Raw genomic sequence first — 26,154 nt, 5'->3', positions numbered from 1 at the left:
AAATAAAATAAATTTTAAAATATTTTATTTAAAAATTAAAAAAAAAAATGGGATGGTGTGTATTCCTGGGAGAATGTGTATTCCTGGGAGGGTGTGTATTCCTCTTCAGCAAACATGGAGGCCTTTGCTGAACAGTGGGACATTGCTGTTCTCTTCTTTCCTTCTCGGAGAGAGCTGGCCTAGAGATCTGAGACTGGGAGATGCTGTTTATGTGTGTGAGTTTAAGCTTTGGCCTTGTCTCGCATGCTCTCCTTCCATCCCTGCAGACAGAATGGTGACTAATGCTGGCTGCCTTCCAGCCCACTATTTACATGTCTGCACTGGGAGAACAGGAACCGGTCTGGACCGGCGGATACTGACTTGCGGGGCTATTCCAGAAGCTTGCTATCTCTTTCACCCCCTCCCTCCCTCCCTCTCTCTCTTGCTCTCACTCTCTCGGATTCTTTCTCTCTCTCTGTGCCTGTACTCTGACTCAGACCGGGGAACTACATGAACTTTCCTCAAGAACCCTGACCATTTCTGTCTCCTGGCAGTAGCTCTGGGTACACGTTCCTGTGAAGTGAAAGGGATCCCCATGTCATCCTGTAGTCGAATCCTCTAAAGTCCACAACAGGGGGCTGGGCTGCCCATCTGCCTACATGTTGAAGAGGAAAAAGCAATACGGTGTCGGGATATCAGACTGGGGTCCTACTCATACACGGAAAACAAACTTGTACACTTTCCTGCCAAGCCTAGGGATAGGGAGGGTGTGAAGCTGGAACATGCCTCAGACAGATTCCTGTCAAAGAGTGGACCATCTTCGATCACTGACATCTAGCCATCTTTCAGCAGAATGTTTTTTTTCTTAGATTCAATGAGTGTCTGTTTGATCACGCAGTAGGGCTACGCTCTAATGAACCTACTGATGCATTGTTCTCCGTTCCCACAGGCTGTAGGTTTAACGGGCCCCTCCCCCATGACTTAGACTTCACTTACCAGCTTTTCCTGACTGTGCAGCATGCCACACAAAACCTGTCAACAGTTCTCAAATGAACTGAAATAGACTGTGGCGAATCATTATGCTGTATGGCAGGCATACCCAATGTTGTGCCTTGCCGTCTGCCCACCTGGTCAAGTATGTGCCCACATGGCGAGGGCTTAGACAGAGGTGGGATTTAAGCTCGGCAGGGTCGCAGGGTTACAGGAGCAGGATTGGACACTGATGACTATAAGCTTTATATTCTACACGGCTTACTCCAGGTCTGTCAAAATTTCAAGTTGTTGATGTTAGTCAATGTTATGCACGCTTTTATTTAGACCTCCAGGGTCTGTATGTACTGTATGCTTCACTTTAACTGACTTTTAAAAGCTTCTCCAGAGTTCATAAAACACAAGTCTCAGATTTCATTTTATTTATGACTAATTCAAAATCATTGAGTAATGGACTACAATGTTGTCCTGTCCTCATCTGTTGTTTTCACTTGGGCATAAAGTGAACAACACTGTTGCTCCCTTAGAGCTTGAGCTTTGGCAGAGGGGCCAAATGTCATGACCTCTGACCTCTCTTCATAAGTCAAGAAAGCACTTCCAGGTGCAGAGGTCATTCCTTGCCCCCTTTCCCAACCATTCATCCAATAAGCAGCTCAAGTTCGAATGGCTGACAAGTCTGATTCACACATTCCATGACTGACATGTCTGATACACATGTTCCATGACTGACAAGTCTGATTCACGCGTTCCATAACCTCTGACCAAGGTTAGGAAGTTCGACAACTAAGCTGAAATGCTGGCAGAAGCATTTATGTTGTAAAAGCAAAGAGACTATTAGTCTATCTAGTAAAATTAGTTCCCTCTGCAGGCAAGCTTTGGCTTGTGATTCCTCTTTTTCCACTCCAAACAGCTGATTCAAGAAGCAATGAATTTTCCCTAAAAACTCCAAAGTTTGAAATTCACTCATTAAGTTAATGGTGAAGATTTGTTCACAGCTGCAGGTTTAAACAACTGATGGGAGGCTGCATTCAAGGGTCTCTCACGCCAGTATCTTCTTCCACTTGTACCTTTACACAGTGCAAAACAGAGTTCCAGCCCAAAACAGATAGTTCCTCACGTTCCCCACGTTCCAGGCCCACCCTTTTTCCTGCGTCGTTTGCTGTTTTCAGGATGAACACCCCCGGAGTCCCTGAACGACCGTCCATATTTTTCTTGGAAGAACTTCTGCAGAACAGCTGTGCGAGGGCTCTTGCCAAGACAATCCTCCACAAGCCCCCTATTCACACAGCACACACGTAGTGTAGGGTGGAAAGCCAACGCAAACACAGCAAGACAACAGTGGCAGTGAGACAGAGAGGGTACACCAATTCCAGCAGAGGTTGTGTGCTTCCAGAGGACAGATAAACTCTGCCTGATGACCCCTGCCTGACGACCCCTGCCTGACGACCCCTGCCTGATTAGGGGCGTCATGTTTCCTTGCTGAGAGCTTCATTTTCTTTCCCTTGCTCTGGGGCTCTGAGGTTCTGAGAGCTGTGTGTGTGTGTGTGTGTGTGTGAGTGTGTGTGTGTGTGTGTGTGTGTGTGTGTGTGTGTGTGTGAGTGTGTGTGTGTGTGTGTGTGTGTGTGTGAGTGTGTGTGTGTGGGGGGGGGGGGTCCAATAAAGAGTGCTTAAAAGGAGTTTATTACTTAGCTAGGAAGCACAAACAAGTTTGCATATAAAACATTTCAGCAGCCTAACACAATAACAAAAGCCTAGGCTTTGTATATAACAAAGAATAGTGCTCTCTAGACATGTCTCTCTACATTTCTTATGTTCTCTAAACCCTTCACCACCTACTGACAGATCTTATGACTTTGTTATGTAACTTGGTCATATGCTTTTTTGGGTCATATGTTTTGTGCTGAATTCAACAGTATCATACGCAAGGCAAATATGTTCATCTTTCATTTAGATTAGTTTGTTTTTCCATAGACAGTCTGCTATACTACCCCATGCCATGGGCCTTGAACAACTATATATGTATTTGTTTTCATCAGATAAATTTAACCAATCTATGGAAGTCATCGTGTGTCTGTGCCCTTTGGCAGAGGAGAAAACAGTATGAACAGTGTCGGATCTCCTCAAGAACAATACATTGCCTCTCTGTATCTTCCAAAATGTGCAAAAACTGTTAGTGTGGCGATCTTGTTCCTAGAGAATAGGTGCATGATAGGTGAGCAAGTAAGCTGTCCCAACATCCTGCCATCTCATTGTCTTGCGGTCTCCACCACCCCGCCGTCACCTCCTCACTCGGCCCTGGCATTGCGCCAGTTGAGAAGCAGCGCAAACCGGAGTGAGCCAGTCCCACCCTCGCAAGCCCAACACACTCACCCACATGTGGTCCCACTCCCCCTCTTAAACCACTCTCATTTTTTTTCTCCTCGCATCTCACAGCTTAGGCCTTCTCGCTCGCCCTGGTCTTCACTCTCTCCACTACGCCTGCTCCAGCTTTGGTGCGACTTTTCTACCCTTTTTTATGGTGAAATCTGAAGGACGGGAAAACTTTTGCGCGCAGTGTGTAGCGTTACTGCGACACTGGAAATGACGCATGGAAAACCTCGACTCCGGTTTCAATTTCCCACCATGGTAATGTACAAACGGAAGCCTTCCGAGTGCACGCTTTCTCAACGTTACCCTAAAACACCACTCTGGCTTTCGAGCCGATATATACCCTGCCTGCTCCACTTTGAACAGAGGTATGCACGTTCACAAGCACAAGTAGCCGACAGAAAGCATTTGGTATTAATGCATTCTGTTGTTTTTCCACTTCTCCATGTCCGAACTGTTAAAGCCAGGGGGCTTGAGTTGAACAGTGGAGCGTAGAGTCAAACACATGCTTCCAAGCAGTTCCACTATGCGAAAGCATTCATCAACCATTTCTGAGAAACATAATGGAGCAACACTTCACGGTAAGGCCAAGCTCCAAACACAAAAACAACTGTTTCGTATGCGTTTTAAAAAGACTCATAGCTCAAGACAAGTTGTTTGTCTCAAAAGGAGCTCTAGCGGTCAGTGTAACACCATCAGTGCTGTGAACAGAACAGCAAACATACTCAAGCATGTGGACTGTATTTAGATTTGATCTATCACATATCACCAAGCACAGTCCAGGAACTTAGTCACCTTGTTTACTAAAATTCAAGATCAGAGATGGTATAAACATGCTTTCAGAGATGCTATTTTCGTAATTGATGCTTGCCTCCCCCCCTTCATGTTCCACAGTTAGGTCATGCCACAGCTAATGGACCTTAAAATATCGTCTGCTCCAGTCACTGGCGACTGGAGTAACTTGTGTCTGCAGCTCATTGTGTTATCCCCTTCCAGGTTCAGTTTGGCACAGTATCGATGTACCTGATGTACTGCCCTATATGAATGCAGCGGTCTCACTGCCATTCACATTGCCCTATTCAGAATGTAAATGTGAGTCTGTTGTATGAGGCATTAGAAAACCAGCATAAATTATACTTTAAACCAGCCAATGTGGGTTAGGTGTAATACGATGAATCCGAAATTAATGTCGGCGCCGACCAGCATTGTTTGTTATCAACTGGGCTGACATCACTAGAGCATGACAGCAAACAAGGGCGACATTGTGTCTGGATTATCATCAATTCTGCACATCACTGGGGCAAACACCACTGGAACTAAGAGTCATTTTAGAACTTAGAGAGGTGCTGCTAGTACTCCAGTACTCTCGGTGTAATCTGCACTAGAGCAGAGGAAACAATTATTGAGTGTTCTCCTGCGGAAAATAGTTTGACAACAAAGGACTTTGTCTGACTTTCTCTCGCACGCACAAATTAGGCATTTCACTCCATTTCCTGCCTCCCAAAAACATATTCAATCTGATATAAGCACTCTTGCTAAGGACCCTTGTTTTTCTCTGGTTGGTCAGAATAAGTAGCTTAGTTATTGTCTGCTTCTCTTTTCTCCTAGACAAACCCTTTGACTGGGGGGTGGGGCTTACAAATTGTCTTCGGAGTAGGAGGTGGCAAACACTAACCCCTCCCCCCAAACAGAGAGACATACATTTGACCTGCTTCTGCCCCTGCAGCTGTGATGTAATGCGAATATCTTCTCCCTGTCTCTCCACAGCCCTGTGTAACAGCACTAAATCAGAGGAACTGGTCAGTCCTCGTGTTCACCTGTACACTGTGTTCATTTCACAGTCATGTTCATTGACGTTTCAGCAGAAGGAGACACGTGTTGTTCCTTGTGCTCTGCTGAACATGGCATGTGCAGTGGTAAACCCCAAACTGATCTTGAGAGCTGATATCATGTGGTTGTCTCCATCCTAAACAGGAAAAAAGGCAGGCTGAGGATAAAACCATCTGATGGAAGCTAGAGATAATCTTAATGAGAAGCATGTCACAGTGAGGTTTGAACAGATTTGGTTTGCGTAATTAAAGTTGCCTTGTTCCATTTACAAAGCGTTTGTCTTAGGATATAATAAGCATTATTATTCTTAGAATAGCCCCTAGAGGTGCTCCTGTAGCTCATGGTAGCTGACAGTGTGCAAACATTATGTATCAACAGTAATTTAATTTGTGGTGTACAAATGGCATATTTGCTAGACCTACTTTCATCAATAATCCCAGTGCATATGAATAAAAATGCTTTAGTGCCCCAAGCAGGCTCTGCAAGACGTTTTACTGATAAGCAGTGTTAAAGCACAACAGAAATGCATGCAGACAACCTGTTAACCACATAGCTTTTAAATGACTGTGGTTGTCAGTTTAAAAGGCCTATGATGTCAGCAGTGTTTACTTTCAGACTTGAAAGAAGTCTGGGACAAAAAAAAAGGAAATTCACACTGCAACCTGATTGGCTTGCAGTTGTTCTGTTCTCTCCTGACACATGCCTGGAGACAGGCAAGCCAATGAGAGAAGGCGGCGGGTGGGGCCTGTGCGCTGCACTTTAGTGGAGGTCTGGTTTCCTGAAAAACCACAGTGCTACTCCGGATGTCTAAAGTCACATCGAGTACTTTTGTGCACAAGGCCAGCTGCATGCTTCTTTGTGCAAGGTCTGAGGCACAAATCTTAACTCCTCTTCTATCTGCCTTTATGCCCACCCAGTCTTGTGTCTTGTGGGTGTCACAAGTCAAACTGTACTTGAATTTTTTTGGCTATCCTTCTTGTCAGCTGGATGAACACACTCACCCACTGTGAGCTGACCTTAGCAACCACAGCTGTTCTGACAGCCACAAGTCAAGTCAGTGCACACCAGTGTTCATAAACAAACACCACTGTACATAAACACCAGCATGCCCCCAAAGCATATGCTTTCCCAGTAGCTTTAAAAATTGGCTTATGATGAAAAAAAATACATCAATATAGAATTAGTTTGTTTGTCCATTGCTTGCTCCATGCTTGTCTTTCAGCTGGCCTGACATTAGAAGGGGCAGTGTCTTTCTTTGGATTTGACCCCTGGTCTTTCGCACGACGCTTATGTTTTTGAGACATGGCACAATCAAGGCTTTGTGTTCCTAGTGTTTTTTGGCGAGACGTTCTTCCTCTGTGCGGACCTAGGTGGTGACCTCCCCCCACCTTGCTTGGTTTTCTCAACAGTTCAACTAGTTTATCAGATACCAGCTACCTACTGTCCCTGCCCACCATCTCAGTAAGAGTGCTGATAAGATGTGTGCAGGGCTGGGCCCTTATCTGGCCCTCAGTGCTGAAAGCCAAGGCCTGCCAGTGGTTACAATGAGCACTGCCTGCTTGATAATATCCTGTTGAAATGACAAATTGTGGTTTTAGCATTGAGCTGATGGGTCAACAATATTTGAGGTATATATCAAATGATGAATCGAGGGCATGTGTGCAAAACTAAATGGGAAATAAGGATATTAGGGAAGTATTTAAGGGGAATTATAAACAGAATCTACCCTTAAACCTTTGCTAGATACCATGGCAGAGTCCTGTGATTCCCAAGATAAAATGTCATATTATACTAGTCATTTTAAATTACATTCCCTTTCCTCCTGTGTCAAACAGTGGTTTGAACTGTTGCAGATATGACTATAATATGTAGGCCCATTTAATGAGGGCAGCTAGTAATATCACTGTGTTTCTAGCTGGAAAGCACCTGTGTGTTGGGTATTGGCTCAGAGTAATGATGACAAAATGCAGTAAGTGAGATTTTTGCAACTGCATGGTGCAACACGGCTGTAATACCATGATTGGCTCTGCTGGCAGGCAAAACCTAAACAATGTAGATGGGATGCATAGATAACAACATCAAAGGCTGGCACACGAAGAGTGTATGCTTCATGATCTCCCACCCATCGTACAGCTTGAGCTATAGGCTGCTGTGTTTAGATTGTTTTTATGCCTTCAGAAGTGCAATTATTGATAGTAACTTGTCTTGTTCTCCTCACAGTTGTGTCCTGTTTCCAGTGGCCTCTGTCATGAGTGACCTGTTTTGAAAAGATTCTTGACAACATCGGTGTTTTTGTGTGCGTGTGAGTGATTACATAAATAGCATTTACAGTTTAAATGTTGCATATATATATATATATATATATATATATATATATATATATATATATATATATATATATATATATATATATATATATATATATATATATATATATATATATAAGTATTTTGTTAATTTGTCAAAACTAGGATACTCATGAAATAAGTTAATAATGGTTGATAGAAGGTGACTGGTACAGTCAGTTAACTGGCTTCAGAGTACCTGAATGATGCCAGTGATGCCGATAGTGGTAGATAACAATTTATAATTGGTTGTAACATGTGGCAAGACTGTTTAATGTGGCAATGGAGAGGCTGTAGGTTGAGCTAATGAAATGATCATTCTATGAATCACTGAAACACAAACACACAGGTGAGCTCCATTTAGATGCTCAATTTGTTATTTGTTTGTAACTTATTCAAACAAGCAGATCCTTGATTTTAGACAGAACTCTAGTCAACTGTGATTGTAAATCTATCAATAACTTTACCCTCTCAACTGCTGCCCACAGTTATTCTAAAGTGTGTTTTCCGTAAACTAACACCCTCCTCCAGAGGCATGCATGCCATCAGAACATTCCTCTGGTCATGAAAACATGAAAATCGCAATTTTCTTCACGGCCGATGAGGATAAGCGTGACACAGGGACAACATAGGGACGTTCAGGGAGAACGGTGCAGATGGTGCAGCAATTGTCTCATGCACCCAGGTGTTAGCGGGAAATGACCGAGCTGTTCTGCTCGGTGACCTCTATTCGGTGAGGCCAGCGTTCTCAGAAATGGCAGTTTGCTGCGACCATGGCTAACTGTGCTGCTGGATTCCCTGGAAAGTAGTCGCTCCAGGAAACTGCACAGGATCACACACTCGCTCTACATTTCTGCCTTTTGGCAACATAAGGGACACCTCTGTTATTTGGTTCAGATGATTTCCTTTCAGGTAAAATACAACATAGCTACAGAGTAGCTGGCTTTTACACCCTCTTGTACACAAACACTTCTAAACAAAAGCACTCAGCAACTATACCATATAGACTAAACATTATATTGTACAATATGTGTTCTGATATATACACATTCAGTCATAATTGTAAGTCGCTTTGGATAAAAGCACCAGCTAAATGAACCTGTCTTATGCATGATATACTGACACCATGCTTCACTGACAATAACAGTTGGTATTTTACATTATATACACTGGCACATTCAGGTTGCATTTCCTCAAGTCTAGGAACATATGTGTTGGAAGCAGAACATCACTAGTTTTGGTGTTTTGTGTCCATAATCTGATCCAAAATCAGTATTTTTCTGAAAGCCTTTGTGAATATTACTCTTCTTTCACTGCAATAGTTTACACACACACTCACCCACAGACACACAGACACACACACAGACATGTACACATGTACGCACACATAAATACACACACACATACACACACACACACACACACACACACACACAGACACACACAAAGACATGTACACATGCATGCACACATAAATACACACACACACACACACACACACACAGACATGTACACATGCACGCACACATAAATACACACACACATACACAGTGCCCTTTTTTACCCTTTTGTAAGCATGACCCCAATGTACAATTCCTCCTCATCTTCTCATGAGCCCTCAACAAATGAGGCAATGTGTTGATTTCCAGCTGTCTTTCAGTAAATATGCACAGGGAAACTGCATGCTGTTTGCAAAGTGTGGATATGCAGGGGACCAACTTTGCAGGAGCAACTTTGTTGAGAACTGGACAGGGGTAACCAAACATGCTGTTTCCATAAGAAAACAGTTTGACCTAACAAGTGGTCAGTCTGCAGCTGTGACAATGCTGCTCTCAGTGGCCATGCACTATCCAGCATAAGATAAGAGAAAATGCGTAAAATGCCTTCCCTGTTCCCTGTTGTCAACAGACGAAATCACACAAAGCACGAACATTAAGTAACAAAGCCAATGATTTGGGCTACAGGCTGATCTGGGCCACAGGCTGTCCTGATTAACACTACTGCAATATAGCCCCTTCATGTTCTTTCATGTTTTGAAAATCATATGTTAAGCAGGGCCCTCCAGTATTGATTACTGTATAGAAACTAAAAGCTGGTTGTAGCCTTTACTGTGGTATCAGATGATGACAAAAGGATCATGGGATTGGTTGTCTCCTGACCCAGATACGCGCTCACTCAATCACCATCTTATTTTTAGGGAGAATAGCACTAACTAACCTGATAGACCTTATATATAGAAACAGTGCCCAGGCATCTATTATGTAAACTTTTGGGGGGGCATTTGTCTAATTCTAAGTTAAGCCATTCTCTTTGATTTAAAAAGATTTTCAGTGAAGAATGTTACAGAACAAGCCAGAGTTAAACTGCTGACTAACAACCAGCACTTCTACGAAAAAGCTACAAAACCTCTGCAGTTCTGCTTTGGTCTGGTAACTGCAACAAAATGTTTGCTCCTCCTCCTACTATTCCTGTCCTGGTCTCCTTCAAATTCCTTGTCAACATTCTTAATCTTATTGACAGTTTCTACAGGAGTGTTTACATCTGCTGCATCCCCTTGCCTGCCTCTGTTTACTTGTACATACTGTCTGATGTGAGCAGGCCAGAGATCACTGGATTCCCTGAGGGCATCATGAAATGATAAGGGGGGGATTCCCATCCTTCGCCATCTTCTTTTAATATAATTTTGCTCTGTTTCTAACTTGATGCGATTTATACCACATATCTGAAAATTATTTGGGGTAAGATTATTGACTAGAGAAAAGACATTTTGGAAAAAATTTACAAACATGTAAATGAATGGTCATGTGACTGTGACTAATTAAGGCAATTCACACACATTTTTTTTCTATGACTCTGATGTGGTGACAGATCATGGATATATAAATCTTGGATTTAACTGGTGATAAACGCCGACTTTTGTCCTGATTTGTTTTCTGATCAAAATTTCCTAGTGAAGAAATTAGTCCATAGAGCATCCATAGAAATAAAACATTTTAAAGAATATTATAGGTAAGGAACTTTGACCTATTCTGTCTTAAAAGCATCTCTGTGTGTGTGGTAATCAGCATTTTGGAACACTGATGTTCATGTGAAAATGATGACATTTGGCTAAGCAACCAAAAATGATGACAGAGTAAATTGAAACCCTATAGGTTTCGCTTGTAGTCAGGCTTACACAGCATTTGACAGCTCAGTTTAGGTGCACCAGAGCAGCATGCCAAGAAAGGTTACATAATGAGTAGATTAGAATTAATAATAATAATAATAATAATAATTAGAATTAATAATAATAATAATAATAATTATTATTATTATTATTATTATTAATAAATAACAATCAAATGGAACAATAACACCCATATTTCATGGAATGCCCCCTCCTAATAATCTAAGATGTGATATTGTTCTGCTGGCATACACTAAGTGAATGCTTTTTGCTCTTGAACCCAACATCAATTCTCAGATCAATAATCTATAACTATAATGACAAATGCCGAGTTGTTTGCACACATGGTTGCATATTGTATTAGGTGATTAAATTTTAAGTTTAACTGGAGAAAAGCATTATTTTTCTGTGAGTAAAGTTTCCTGAAATAGTCAGATGAGTCTGTGAACCAAAGTGAAATGCTGTGAAAGGGAAAAAATATATATATATATATATATATATATATATATATATATATATATATATATATATATATATATAAATAAATTATATATTCTTATTTTTTACACAATTGCAGAAATATATATTTCTGTCTACCTTGCCACCAGAGCAATTGTGCAATGTCATTTCCAAACTAGACTGGCTTTGCAGTTTTATTGTAAGTTTTCCTGCCTGTGAAGATATGTGCTAATCTCTTTTTTGTTCGACGTAAACACATTCCCTGAACGGGACAGATAGAACAAGGAGAGAAAGAAATGCGCTAGCACTTTGACTCCAAAATAGCCTTAAAACATTTTTTTATGTTTTCCTTCAAGGTTTCTGTAAATTCCTCTTCAGGTCCTTCATACATTCATCTCAATATTTAGGCATAATTTCACAGCTCCTTCCGAGACCTGGCGCATGGCCAAAATTGGAGTGACGGTGACAAAACCACGTGTGGCGTGAAGGGGTGGGGGGACACGTGGTGTGAGCAACACGTACACGCTTTTGACGCATTTAACGGTTCTGCAGCATATTAGCACGGAGTGTCCATGTATGCGCTTGTAATACTATTTATGAATCCCTTTGCTGAAAACTATTGAAACTATTCTGTTTTCCTTTTATGTAACCATTTATATCACATCTACAGAAACCAATAAATACATCTGGGCATTGTAGATTATCGTATTACCCAACCTTAAAGGGTACATTTACGGTTGAATTGCAAAGCCTAAGTGAATTAATTGGAATGCACAGTTCTCGTCACATAAGTGGCAAATGCGTGATGTATCACGTCAGTGAGTTAAGTCTTCGGATGGGAACGATTTTGGATTAACACAGAGGAGACCAGAGGAGACAAAGCACTCCAACTGTCCAAAAATGTAAAACAGCCTGACATCCACTATAAGCCAGTGGCGTGGAGGACGCTGCTCACACCACCCAACTTAACACATTTTATGAGTAGTGTGAGCAGGAATTATCGGGTGGAACACTTACACCTCCCTGCCACAACAACCCCCCAGCAAATGATTATGCCTACACCTCAGTTGAGCACAAAACTATGCATATGCTATAACCTGTTCAGTTCAGAATCTGATAAAGCAAGTTTATGCATTATACATTCCAAGTTGCTGTTTTCGAGTGGGAGTATCCTGAAGAATTTGGGATCATTGGAGATGCCTTAACTTACAGAGGAATCTCTTGATGTAACCAATAATTTCCCAGGTTTTCTATGAGCCAGAATTCACCATTAGGTAATACCCCCTGAAAGTCACAAAACCGTTTAAGGAAACCTTATTTTTCCTGGGAAGCGCTAGGAGGGAAATTACTGCATATTTGGATTCACACGATACAGTAACCTCGTACAAACTGCATTTTTTAAATAGACAAGTCTGAGAGCCAAAGTATTTTTGAATACATATATCATATCTACATATGCCTTAGTCCATCGTATTCTGAGATGCGAATTTTTACATGTTCAGCAAACTTTCTTTAGTTATCTGATTTGTTTATGGATTACGCAGCATAGGAACTTGCAGGTATACCCATCAAAACAATTGGACAGTTTAGCTTTCACCTGATATGCAAACTCAGCAAACAGCATATGGACTGCATTGCTGCTGATCTCTGGGAGGCTTTGACTATGTACTGTTAGGCAGTCACTTTCAATAACCCTCCAAGTTGTTCACATGTTGCTTGTTACTTTATCCTGCACAAACACCCTAAAAATAACCCCATGCCCATTGCTTGGGTCATTATTCATATGAGAAGAGGCTGCTGTTAATGCTTACTTCACTAAATCATTTAGCTGGATGTCTTTGTGTGATAGATCCTGCAAACTGAATCGACAAGAGAAATTATACATCTAAATCAGTGACATAGGTTTCCTTTCAACTTTGGGGGGGGGGGGGGAGAGACACACACGCTGTTTATGCCACCCAACACATATTAATAGTGTGAGCAGGAATTACTGGGGTGGGCCGCTCGGTAGATTATATAAATGCAGCATAACTTCTGCTTGTTTGCTTGTTTCTATTTGGATATTTGTGTTTCTGTCTGCATTTGAAAGTTGGCCTACACTGAATGTATTTGAATTGGTAGGGCATTGCCAGCTTGGCTTAGGCTTGGCACTGTTTTGAATTAGGTGTCACACATGGTGTCTTATCTAGAATGTTCAAAAATATCAATTAATTTCCTTCAGAATGCACATACAAACTGTGCTGTTAGTGTGCATACTAAAAATAGATCAGAATTCAGAATCAGAATTCAGAATTTTTCAAAAATTAGAAAAAGTCTTTCTCTCCATATTCATGCTGTAGTCCTGCTTCTATTCCATATTCTATATTCTGTAGCTCCCAGGACAGGTGGAATCAGACAGACGACTAGTTTGGGATGACTATTGCAAAACAGGACCAACAACTTTTCTTAAGCAGTGAATCATGGGACTTTTTGTTGTGTGCTGAATACACAGTCTAATCCCTTTTCCTGTGCATTAACAGGCAAAAACAGACACGTCTCCACAAGGACATATGGGTACTTAAATTCACACCACTTTTCATGGCACTTGATCTTTTGGTCAGAATAATAACTTATGATAACTGTGATTCATCAAGGTCATCAAACCATCTGTGTAGAAACAGTCTGGTGACCCTGGTGGTTGTTGACCCTGCTAGAACAGAAACTGCCATGTTTTCATTTTAATTTCATTTTACCTTTTAGTGCAAAATTGAGCAGCTGTAGTCATATATGAGAATAATTTGACTGTAACCAAAATAAAACCTACATTATTAAGATAACCTTATGTTTGACCCTTTAGGCATTTACACCTAAAATCCATGCCCTGTGTCTTATGGGAAATGCAGTCCAAAATGGTGAAATTATTTGCACTGTTTGTTGTCATGCCATGTAACTTGCCAAGTTTGTTCGCTGCACATGGTCCATGTCAAATCTGAACCTGCTTGGACACAATGAGAATGAATTTCTTTTTCTATTCATTGGTTCACAAACACCATGGAGTAGCTCTGGCAGACAGTGCAGCATGATGTCTCTGCATGTACCAGCACCGAGCACATCCACCCTCAAGTAGAGCTTTTATGTGAGGTGAGACAGCTGTATCATCCTTCAGAGAGACAGCACACCCCATCAAGCTGCACTACCTACACACAAAAAAAAGCCCCTGAACTTAAAGAACACCTGTTAGCTAAAACCACCAAGAGGAAGAAAAAAAAAAACACCGTTATTAAGAGTAAACTTATACTTCCTTAGCATTTAAGGCCTAAAGTGTAGCAACTAAAGTGTATATTCTTGTAACTGTTTTATGACAGTAAGAAACTCTGATGTTATACTTTACAGGCAGTATGGACAATGAGACTATAGTCTATTATTTTAATATGCAGTCTTAGGAGTTGCTACACATTACACTGCACATGTGACAATTTGATTCAATTTAGTCCAGATAATTCACAAATTCCAGCTCATTCACAATTTTGCAAAAGAATCACATGAAAGATTTCTCACATTTATTAGAAAATGATCAACAAAATATTTTTTTCACATGACCAAAAGTATATAAAATACATTCGTTTTACATGAGTGCCATAAACACTACATTCAGTGTGTTCCGACCTGAACTTACCGTTTTCACGATTTGGAATTGAGAAAAAACTTCTAGCCATTTTTTGGAATGTTGAGTACACTTCAGAGTGGCGCAAGTTCAAAGCTTGACAGTGCTGTGCACAATCCCTGTACTCCGACTGACTGCTGTTGCAGGAAAATAAGAAGCTTGGATAAACATGGCTCATCAGCTTTCTCGTGCTTCTACAACATTAATGCCTGCTGCAGCATTTCGTGCCATGCTGAAATCACATTTCCTAAGGCACCTGGCAGAAACCCCAAAGCCGCTGAATGCTATTCTCAGAGTTTACTCCCAGAAACATTGGCACGTAGCTATGGATCAAGTTCTTTGAAATTTAAGACTTTCAACGCTGATGGCGCATCCACAGGCCATCAGCAAAAGTGCTCTCAAGTCTGAGAAGCTTCTAACACAAATCAATCATACAAGGGCAGTTTTCTAACTTTCTCTGACCCTGGGACGTTCTGTCCAAATGTCCTAGGTTTAAAGCTCCAGGTTTTTTCCCCCTCTTATGCTGAGTACTATCCGTGCATATTATTCCAGGTCTGAACCTGAACATTAGACTGTTAATCTCACCTGCATACAACCAAGATCATTTAGAATCTTAGATAACAGTTTTTCTTGATGTACAAAAGGTAAAAGCAAAATCATCTTGAATGCTCTTTGGCTACCATTTATGGTTCAACATTTAACATGTTATAGCATCAGCCTACAGATGGTTATTACAGTACATCAAAGGGTACCAATAAAACAGAGTTCACTTTAATACAGAAGTCATCTAACCATTTGCCCCAGCTGGTTAGGAACATTTTCAAAAGGCTTCTGCAAAGCAAAATCTTTCTTGGTCTACCCTTCTCCATAACACAAAATTGCCTCCCCTGATGCTTCCCGATTTTGCCAAACACAAGCATCATGGATTGGCAATCGCTAGAGGGCCCAGGGAGATTAAGGGCATATAAGCAAGTGGGAAGTCCACCTGCCTTGAACTTGGTGCCCCGTCCCTCCCTTGAAAGAACTTTAGAATCCATCTGACCGCTTAGTCCAATCAGTAACCCTTTCTCTGCTCCTGTCGGTGGCACTGTTTGTCCTAGGTAGTGCCAGTCTCAGAGATCCAGGGCATCCAGGAGAAAGCAAATCTTTGCTTCATCAGATCATCAGCATGTGTCCCTCACGCAGGGTCAGGCGTTCAGCAAGTCATGCAGCGCGGTCTCATGCTGAAGGGCGCAGGATTCGGATCCACCTGAGGAAGAGAACAAAGCGCAGCTTTAGCATGTGTAAGAGGTGCGCGGGAAACACAGGAGCACATGCCCCCTTTGAAGTGGCTCACATGCGACGTGCTTACCTCGCTGTACACAGGAGGTGGTCTGAAGCGGAACTCCTGCACGTAGGCCATGAGGGAGCGCTGCAGAATGCCACTGAGGTCGTCCTCGGGCCGGGCAGCCGGTGTGCTGCGCACTGCCTCCTCATCGCTGACCACTGAGCTGTAATCTGGGGGAGCTGTGGGAGGGGAAAACATAGACAGGAGGAGTCAGCATGTGCGAAGAACGTCAGAGAGGTGGCAGAGTCTAACATGGTTCAGAGCATGACGGGCGAGCGGGGGCACTCACGTTCAGGCTGTTCGGGAATGGCCATGTGCAACCAGTCCAGATTCAGGCTGTACTGGCTGCTCACACTGGAGGTGCGGCTGCCAAAAGGGTGGAGCGGGATGGTGCCCATGACCAGTGGCAGCTCCAGACACAGCTTGGAAGTTCCAGGAATGTCCACACACACCTGCCGCAAAAACAAGTGCAAAGGGCTATTATCACAGGGCAATGGCGTTTGAAACAGAGACTTCCTCTTGGTGTGCCAAAACGGGAAACCAGCCAGACACGGAAGGGCCAGGCTCACCTTGAGAGCATACTCCACCCGGATGATGCGGCACTGCAGGATGGAGGGACCGACAGGGGGGATCTTGATGGCGCGGCCGTGCCAGGACTCTCTGCGTCGTGCACCCACTGCATCTCCGCACAGCGTGGCCACCACCGCTCGCTTCTGCTTCATGGTGCCCCGGGCGATGAAGGTCTGTGTCTGAGTAATGTATGCCTTGGGCAGAACTGACCGCGAGGTGGAGTTGTCGAACTCTGCAAAGACGGGGATCACCTCGCCTGTGGAGCATTAAGGACCATTAGCGCTCATGACTTTTTCTGGTTAGAGGTTCAGATGTCTCCGGATGCCAGCACAGTTTCACCCTCACCTGGTGTATAGCCTTTGCGGTCTATCTTTGCAGTGACGGTCACCTGTCCAGCGTTGCGGTACCAGATGCGTGCCATTTTCTCTTTGGTTCCAGCTTGAGGCGCCTTTATATTGCATTAAAAAAAAAAAATCTATATTTTTAATAAATCCTACTTCTATAAAATCAGAGTTACATAAAAGATCTGAAGAACAGCAATGTTAGTTAAGCTTACAAGTAGGGAGGGGGTGTTGATGTCAATGGGCTCAATAACTGTAAACTCTTTTTTGATCTTCTTCACTGTGGTCCATGGCCGATGCAATTTCACCTTGACCCAGTAGCGAATGCTGCCATGCTTTCCTTCGAAGGAGGTCACCAGTGTCCTAAAGAAGCAAATATAATGTGCTCAGGTTATTTCTCAAATCCACACTTGGCTGGCTGAAGAAAATCACCTGATACTGCAAATTGTATTGGAAATTTAAGGCAAGATTAATTTAAAAGAAGAAAGAAAAAAAACTCACTCCTCAGGCAGCTGAAAACTGAAGGGGTACTCATGTCTTCCAGCAGGAAGGGTCGTCATTTCCCCATTATCTGGGAAGAAAAGATAAGTACGCTAAGATTCAGAACCTCAAATCTGAAAACAGCAGATATGCTGAAGTCAGTTGTCAGAACTACTAGAATCAGCAAGTACTCTGACCGAGGCCTGGACAAACACATTATACCTTCAACTAACAATACATAATTTTTTCTTTCAAGTTAGTAGACGCATTTTCCGCTTGGGCAGAGGTGTCCTAAACCTATACTTTTACAGCGAAAGCAGTTTTTTCACATGAACTCAAACTATGAGACCTTTATCAAAAAACGAAACGATGCTGAACTGTTCTGGTTAATACCGCTGCTTAGCTAATGGAAGTCTAGCCAACACTGACAAAAACAACCGGATAAAATCCAATCTGTTAGCTATATTTTACTCCTGTTAGCAAGACATCTTAAGTTTGCCAACTCGTAAGGAAAAATTCCTAAGCGACAATTATAATGATGAATGCAAAACAACCGTCAGCATCTCATTCAGACCCAATGACTGACCTGCCTGCAGAAGCACTTCTCTCCGGTTAAGATACTCCACTTCGTCGCTGTAGTTTTGCGTGTAAGCAGTGCTGGAACCTGCACTGCGAGATTCGGTCCAGTGGACTTTTGCAAAACCCTCAGCATGTAGTTTCAGCGATGACACTTTGCTTTCTGTAGCCAGCTCAAGCACAACTTTCCCTGACACCACATCTCCACTGCTGAACACCGGAGGAGAATTCACTTCAGGGGAGTCGAAAACGACGTTAAACTTTCTCAATTTATCGAAAATCATCTTATAGTTTTTGCAAGTTCCAAAATGAGAGCTTAAGTAATTTTCTCGGTAGGATGCAAAATCAGTACATTACAGTTTTCCGGAGCGGTCTACGGAACTCCGTTCAAAACAAAACTAAAGCGCCTCGTAGCCCTGATGGGATCTTTAAATAGGCAGCAAGGGGCGGGGATTGTCAGTGTTACGTAATCCGTTCAAGGCGTCGTGAGCTTGCTAATAAACAACATCTCTGGGCGTGGACAGGGAGCGCGGGGCGGGCGCTGCGTGGTGATTGATGGTTACAGGTTCTTGGAAAACAAGCCGACTGAGCATGCCCAAACCCACCGTGGAGCCTATCGCTTCAAAACAAAACTGCTCCATACTTTGGGAAAAAGCTGTTTAGCCAAAGTACTGTCTGCAAAAATAAGACAAACTTAGGCAACAGTCTTTAATTAAACATATTTTCGAGAGATGTTCTGTTTGTATAAGTATTTAATAATCACCACTAATGAACCAAAAAAAAAAAAGAAAAAGTTTGTACTCTTCAACTAAGTTAGTCTATCAATTGACAAAGAATCTGAAGACGCTTGAAAAGATAACATTCCACAAACAAAGTTAAGTTACCGCCTTCCTTTGGAAAATGAAATAGCCTTATCGACTGGGGCTCCTGGAAGTCTGGCTCCCTCTGGCGGTTATAACCCAGGCTGCAGAATGTTTTTCTTCCACTTTTGCAAAACCCTCTACATGTAGTTTCACTGATAACACTTTACTTTCTGCAGCCCAGTCAAGCACAACTTTCCCTGACACTCATCACTATTGAGGAGCTGAACATGCTTTCAATTTGTTTATGCCAAATTCTGACCCAGACATCAGAATGTCACAGCAGAAATCAAGATTGATCAGACCAGGCAATGTTTTTCCAATCTTCTATTGTCCAGTTTTGGTGAGCCCATGTGAATTGAAGCCTCAGTTGCCCATTCTTAGCCGACATGTATTGTTAGCTTAGCTTGCTTGTATTGTTGAACACCTTCTGACCATCAGAAGGTTGCTTCTTCTGGCAAAGCATTTTAATACTAATGGACACTGCATTAATGGCATGTTTGCATTGGCAGTTGTTGTTATGGCAGCAATGAAATTAGGAAACTCAAAGAAGAAAAAAAAAAAAAAAGATCTACACTCTTGGAACTTTAAATCACAACATTCATTAAATGAGGTTCTAAACATCTACTTTAATTAATATAAACTGGTTCCTCTGCCTACAAATTCAGATACATTTGACTTGCACAGTTGATGAAGGACCTCTGTACTTCACTGCAATTTTGATCTGTATCTATAAATATTGGGATACAAATCATTAACCTGGAACTATGAGATATCTGGAGTGATTTAGGTGGAAAGCACAATTTTCCCTCGGCCATTTTTAACCGTTACCTGTACTGTAAAATTTACCAGTACTGGTTACATGGCCTTGTTTTTTAACACTTAAAAACCAGTGCTGATGTTAAAAACAAGTGCTGACGCACTGATTTCACCAAGTAATCCACTAAGCCATACAGTGAAGATAACAATGACAAAGTTTGTAGACCCTTTGTAATTATCTGCATGAATGATGTGACTAAAATGCGATCAGAGTTCCATTCTGATTACTAAAGTCATTGTTATTTATCAAACAGCATACACGGAACAAATGGATTAAACATGCAAGGTAATCAGAGGGCAGAGTAAAAGTCCTCATATCCAGTAGCTAATGGAAACTACCATTGGCAGTAACCAACTAAATGTTTTCAGAAGCTCTTGTTCAGTCCTGTGCAGAGCTCAGGGGTTGATTTGGCCCAATCCTCTACACAAAACAGGTATAGGCCTGCCTTTAGGAGGTCTTAAAATATCAATAACGTTAGTGTTTCACCAGCATTTCAGTACTACGGTTATATCATTCCAAATTATATCATTATAAAATGTGTAAAATCCTTCCACGTAGGCCACTCTGTTGTCATTTCCTGTGTCCGGGATCAGTCATGTTGCATGGCACTATCTCTTGCGTTTTAGATCACAGATAACAGATCCTTACGGTATGCTGTAAAATCCTGGATATAGGATTACTCTGAATTCATTGACCTTTTAGAGTACCAAAGGTCCAGGCCCTGAGGGAGCAAAGTAGCCTCACACTGCTATATATTGAGGTATTGTGTTGATTATCTGTGCTTTGTTTTATACAAAAATTATGCTAAAAATAGGTAGACGGACCACTTTACTGATCCCAGAGGAAAAGACATGTTACAGCAGTGCAGGAGAGAAAAGACAAGAACAGAGTAACCTAACATAACTACAGATAAATAAAGTTGAAGATATAGAAAATACAACAGCTACAATAAAACTACCTGCAATAAAAACCACAATCAAAATAACTACAATAGTAATAATAATAACGATTACAGCAATAATAATAATAATAATAATAATAATAATAAAATACAAATCTTCAGTAAGTTGCATCGATATTATGCAACTACAGTTAAAATGCTAGAATGATTTGAAATATTTACCAAAAACTTCAACTTGTGTGTCATGTCCCTGGAGAGTATTGTTCCAGGAACGATAAACAGCCTGCAGGATGATCTCCTTGAAATAAGTAGCAATTGTATATATGCAGCAATTTTAGAAATAAGCAGTTTTTATTTGTCTCTTTGCTTTGATAGTTGTGGAGAACTGCATTTTCCTCCATGGTTCTGTGTTTCTCTTGTGAACAAAGGCACAGAGCCTTACACATTAGCCACCACTTATTAGCCATAATCTTTAGAAATTAGTTTCAACAGTTTTTCTTTGGAGGTCTTCTGAAACCTCTTTTAATCAGGCCATATTGTGCTTGAAAAATAATTTGGTTTTGGTGTTTGTTTCTTTTATGGCAATGTAAAAAGCTGTTTTGACTATCTGACCTTATTTATTAGTATGACTAAATATCATATCATATATTGTATGAGCCATACCTTCAGAAATCCAGATAATTTCAAAGGGTTCACAAACTGTCCCACATCTGTATTAGAACCCACCAAATTAAGAGAAAGAAAGTAAACTTAGATAATACCTGCAATTCACTTGGACTTCTTACTTTGAAGGCCAATTAATTAATTAACTAATTAAAGCACATATACAACTACCTTTGCACCATGCTGTGCCACATTAGACAGAATAAACGTTTTCACTAACTCTTTTATAGAATATTATTCTAACACATATATATTGCATAGGTCTATTCTGCATGCTACCATCATCTAGCTTCATGACACTTAAGAAGAGAATGCTCAGATATCCATAGTTCAAGCTACACTTTTCAAACAGAATTCTGCACTGTTTGTTTGTGCTTTTGACTTCAGTAGATTAATGAACAGCCAGCTGAAGATCTGGCTGCTTCTGTGCACCTTGCAGCTGTTGTCTACTTGAGACTGGGCCTCATTTAAAAAAGGATAAAAGCAAGAAAGCAAGCAAGCAAACAAACAAACAAACCAACCAACCAACCAACCCACCTTACACCAAAAATGTAGCCTCAGCTCAAAAGGAAGATTAAGGTTTAGGGTTAGGAACTCAAAAGGTGAACTCTAAGCAACACCTAATGACGAACTACATACCTCGAATTAGATGCTGTCTCTTCCTGAAATATGTTATCTTTGACGTGTAGTCGGTGTAGACGGTGTTGAAGCCAACACTGCGATTTTCCAGCCACTGGGCAGTGGCGGCCCCTCTGCACAGAACCTTCAGCGCTCGAATTTTAACCTCCCGGCTGAACTCGAGAACAGCCTTTCCAGTCAACGTCTCCCCGCTGGAGTACACGACATCATCGGGACCATCCAGTTCCAGGGTAAGGTGTTCAGTAGGTCTGAAAGTCATTTCTTTGGAAAGGAAAAAGAGAAGCGAAGCGTTTCCTCTATAAACTGAGAGTGGGGAGGCAACGTTAGCTATCCTTTCATTAACGTTACCTAATTTAGCTTGCAAACAGTGCTCATAACGTATAAGTTATCTATAACTCCAAATGGTCTCCAATCTCTATTCTGAGTTTCTTAACTTGATATCAATCGAACCGTCTGACTGGTAAGGAATAATCTTACTAACTTTAACAGAAAAACTGTTTTAACAACAATATATGATGAACCACCTGCCAGGTTGGAGCTGACCGTTCCTCAACGCAGTCACCACTGCATCAACGAGTCCAGGGAAATCGCCCTTCTATGAACACGCCAAATAGATAAGACAGACCACGCCTTCTATTGCAGACCACGCCTTCTTCTGACATAGTAACTATGATCATAACCCACCAAATGAGATGCCCATCATGTCTGGGTTTTTCAAAGAGAAGTGATAATGACGACAGTGATGACGACTTGCCACCAGCTATTTCACATCCCATTTTGATTTTTTACATTATGTAATTGGATATGAAAACATATGTAGGCCTGTCTGCACTGCATCTTGCATAAAGGATATTTAATCTTACAGTTAACACAAGGACAGTAGCCTATTCTTACCCAGTGTGGAATGTAAACATATAAACAATGCACCTATGCAATTAATACTTTGAAACAAAATAGAAAAACTGCTCACAAGCTATTGGGGCCTACTTTCAGAACCACTGGCAGGCTAATATTCATTAAACCCTGCTCAAACTTTGCACTAAATGCTGTTAAATTATTTTTGTTCTTCTTCTGTTGAGTATGTAAGTGATGAGCATGTGAGTGCATTTGTGTCTGTTTTTAAAATGGCTGCATTACCTCGAATAAAGTGAAAATGAACTCCAAAGGTAATATCACACAGTTTTGCTCAACAGTGAAAACGTTCAAAACAAAATTGGTCCTAGTTGAACATTACACTGCTGCAGCATAAGCAAGCATTTCTCTGTTTGTTTAGAGAAAAACCAACAAGAATGAAAAAAGACTGAGAGCTCAAACCCATGCAGGCCATCATCTTGCCAACAGATGTGATGGCAAACACTCCTAAAAGAAGAAGGGGTATACAGGTCTAACTAAACGTTCTTCAGTCCAATAACTTGCATTAGCCAGATGCAAGTCAAGGTACAAGCTTATGTCACATTTTCACACTCTGCAGAAGTATTTAACACTTACATGTTTGAATACTTTACCTTGCCTTGTCCATATCAAATTCAGGGAATAATAATAACAATAATAATAACAATAACAATAATAATAATAATAATAATAGAAACCCTATATATTTACTGTATACTGTTGTTACTCGCACTATTAACTTGCTTTTTCAGCCTGCTCCTCACCAACTCCACAGCTCTATGGAGGACATGCAGTTTTCACATCAAGCCTCAAACAGCTGCCATGTTCTGATAAGAAACCGACGAGTTATACAGGCAGTGTAAATATTGTAAATACACATGCACTGCTGTGTCACAACAAAGCTCACTTTAATGAACTCATTAGGAGGGCACATTTGACCTGGTATACCATGGAATACCAACATCCCTCTATAAGCTGTACTCAAGAAGGAACTGTGCAGGGCAGTAAGCATCATGTAGGGGCCTTGTCCAGACAAGCACGCCTCACACAGGTTGCTTGCAGTAGTCTAAAGACACCTCCACAATTGGCTTGGCCTCAAAAGCTTCTTTGTGGGTCGCTGTGAAATATTGTTCATCGTGAGGAGACGTGATATGACTCTCTTTGATCTGGGGAGACAACAGGAGAGATACTGCATGAAGGAACTTTGGAAAGACCTGAAATCTCCAAGACGTTTGTACACAGAAATCTACTTCCTTAGTGTTGGTGCCCTCAGTAGGCACTGCGAAAAAGCACGCACAGTCCTACTTTCAGCAGCAACCACTCAAAAGAACGATGCGTAGCTTTCTACCACGTGTGTTTGTACTCAACTTCAAAGTCACAGTTCAACAACAATGTCAAGTAGCTGTATGTACCATATGAAGAAGCCCAGGGCATAATTCATGCCTTTTGGAGTTTAGTGGAACATAATCCTGTTGCACAGTAGTAAGAGCTGGACCAGACTCTATGGACGTTGAACATAAGGAAACACAAAGTAACACAGCAATAAATGTCTATACTTTGAACTATACAACAGTACAGCATTAAATATCTGGCAGTAAATGTCTATCATTTTAACTATACATGAATACAGCAATATATATCATCAACACGCGCACACACACACACACACACACACACACACACACACACACACATACATGTATGTATATATGTACACATATATGTGTACACATACACATTTTTATATATATATATATATATATATGTATATATACATACATATATAATGTGTATATGTGTGTGTGTGTGTATATATATATACACATAGATGTATGTATATATGTACACATATGTGTACACATACACATTTTATATATATATGTATATGTGTATATATATATATATCTCACATTTGTTTGTAGCCACACCCTCTGTGATGGCACACACCTGTACAGGGGTTGTTGTTAAGTGTTTGTCTGTCTATTTAAAACCCCGCCTGTGTGTGCCTCAGTGTTGGTCATTGTTACTGTTATTGTGTGTGTAGCCATTGTTAGCGTTAGATGTCGTTGTTCCTGTCAACACTGTTCATTGTTGTTTGAGTGCCACAAGTGTCATCAATGTTTTTGTGTCATTACATGTCTCACTAAAACGAGAGAGTCTGTGCGTCCTGTTCCACGCCCTGCGGCACTCGAGCCAACATTACACTTAGAAACATTTTTATGGACTGAAGATCATTTACTTAAATTATCTCTTATAATTTATCAAAGCAATATACTTTTATATAAATGCAGTTTAAAGTAACTTAAAGGTTTTCTCATTTAACAGTTTGAAATACTTGGTGGCAGCTCAGTGGTTAAGGTACTTGACTTGTAATTGGAAGGTTCCTGGTTCAAGCCCCACCACCACCAAGTTGGGCCCCTGAGCAAGGCCCTTAACTTTCAATTGCTCAAGTTGTAATCAGTCATACTTGTAAGTTGCTCTGGATAAAAGCGTCAGCTAAATGTAATTGACATGTTTTGGGAATCATTTAAACAATTAAAGTTTACAGGGCTTTATTTCAGGGCACACGCTGCTTGTGCATTTTAGCACAAGCATGGGAAACATGGCAAAGGTGTATCACACTGGACACTGACTTGCAGTGTTGTGTCGAACGTGAACGTAGCTATGATGTACGGCTGAATTTCCAATGAGTATTTCATGCCTCAACGGTTACAGATATTTTATGTCAACAGAGGGCGCTATAGTATTTTGTTAATTCACATGATGGTGTCACCTTGATGTGCCAGGACCCAACCAGGAGGATAGTTCTGCGGCTTGGCTCGAACTAGTCCTTTTTGCCTATAGCTCTCCTGAGCTGTTGTGCTATAAACCGTTCCACTCACACTTGTCCCAACCTTGACATTACTCTTGGTTCTGATGCTTGGTCCGTCCACATGAACCGGGAACTGTCTATATCGCCTGAAGAGCAGAAAGATGATTAGCTCAACCTGAAAAAGCACCGTGGATCGCATGGTGCATCACTTAGCCTAGATCTGGGAGCACTGGGAAATTGCAAATCCTAACAAGCGCCGTGGAGAGTCCACCTCTGAGAAGAACAGTCGCTTAGTTATGGATGTCGTCATGTCTTGGTTCCATCTTGCGTTTGTGTCTCCTCGAGGCACAGAGCTGCGAGTTGTCTTTCTGGGCTATAAATGAACACAGGCTGGTAGAGAGAATTAGAACTATGATTAAAACAGAAGTGGTGAAACTGAATTTATTTGACCTTTAATAGCAACTACATTGTTTTACAATGTTTTCATTGTTTTTT

The 26,154-nt window shown here is 41.3% G+C and overlaps 1 protein-coding gene and 2 long non-coding RNA genes across 4 annotated transcripts; 1 reads left to right on the top strand and 2 right to left on the bottom strand.

Annotated features, from left to right (window-relative positions):
• The first annotated feature begins 3,383 nt into the window (after nt 1–3,383).
• Nucleotides 3,384–5,427, top strand: LOC113575433. The gene is made up of 3 exons (XR_003410415.2): nt 3,384–3,594; nt 3,800–3,917; nt 5,104–5,427. It is a non-coding gene; the product is annotated as an uncharacterized LOC113575433 (long non-coding RNA).
• A 9,226-nt stretch (nt 5,428–14,653) lies between these two features.
• Nucleotides 14,654–22,572, bottom strand: arrdc2 (arrestin domain containing 2). Of its 2 annotated transcripts, XM_027006871.2 has the most exons (9): nt 22,481–22,572; nt 21,957–22,217; nt 17,519–17,588; nt 17,233–17,380; nt 17,022–17,124; nt 16,676–16,932; nt 16,396–16,558; nt 16,131–16,285; nt 14,654–16,028 (listed from the first exon to the last, which is right to left on the bottom strand). In XM_027006871.2, the coding sequence occupies exons 2-9, from the start codon at nt 22,213–22,215 to the stop codon at nt 15,975–15,977; spliced, it is 1,209 nt and encodes a 402-aa protein (XP_026862672.2). In that variant the 5' UTR covers nt 22,216–22,217; nt 22,481–22,572; the 3' UTR covers nt 14,654–15,974. The 2 variants fall into 2 exon arrangements, with proteins under 2 accessions (XP_026862672.2, XP_026862671.2); XM_027006870.2 differs by lacking the exons at nt 21,957–22,217; nt 22,481–22,572 and adding an exon at nt 18,084–18,486.
• Nucleotides 22,573–22,841: 269 nt separating this feature from the next.
• LOC113575398 lies at nt 22,842–26,148 on the bottom strand. Its single transcript, XR_003410413.2, has 4 exons — nt 25,931–26,148; nt 25,621–25,805; nt 24,260–24,348; nt 22,842–24,013 (listed from the first exon to the last, which is right to left on the bottom strand). It is a non-coding gene; the product is annotated as an uncharacterized LOC113575398 (long non-coding RNA).
• Between the last annotated feature and the right edge of the window lie 6 nt (nt 26,149–26,154).

This window comes from Electrophorus electricus, chromosome 26 (assembly GCF_013358815.1).
Source record: "Electrophorus electricus isolate fEleEle1 chromosome 26, fEleEle1.pri, whole genome shotgun sequence".
Taxonomy (NCBI): domain Eukaryota; kingdom Metazoa; phylum Chordata; class Actinopteri; order Gymnotiformes; family Gymnotidae; genus Electrophorus; species Electrophorus electricus.
Note: the sequence above shows the minus strand (reverse complement) of the source record. Positions and strands in the feature narration are given on the sequence as shown.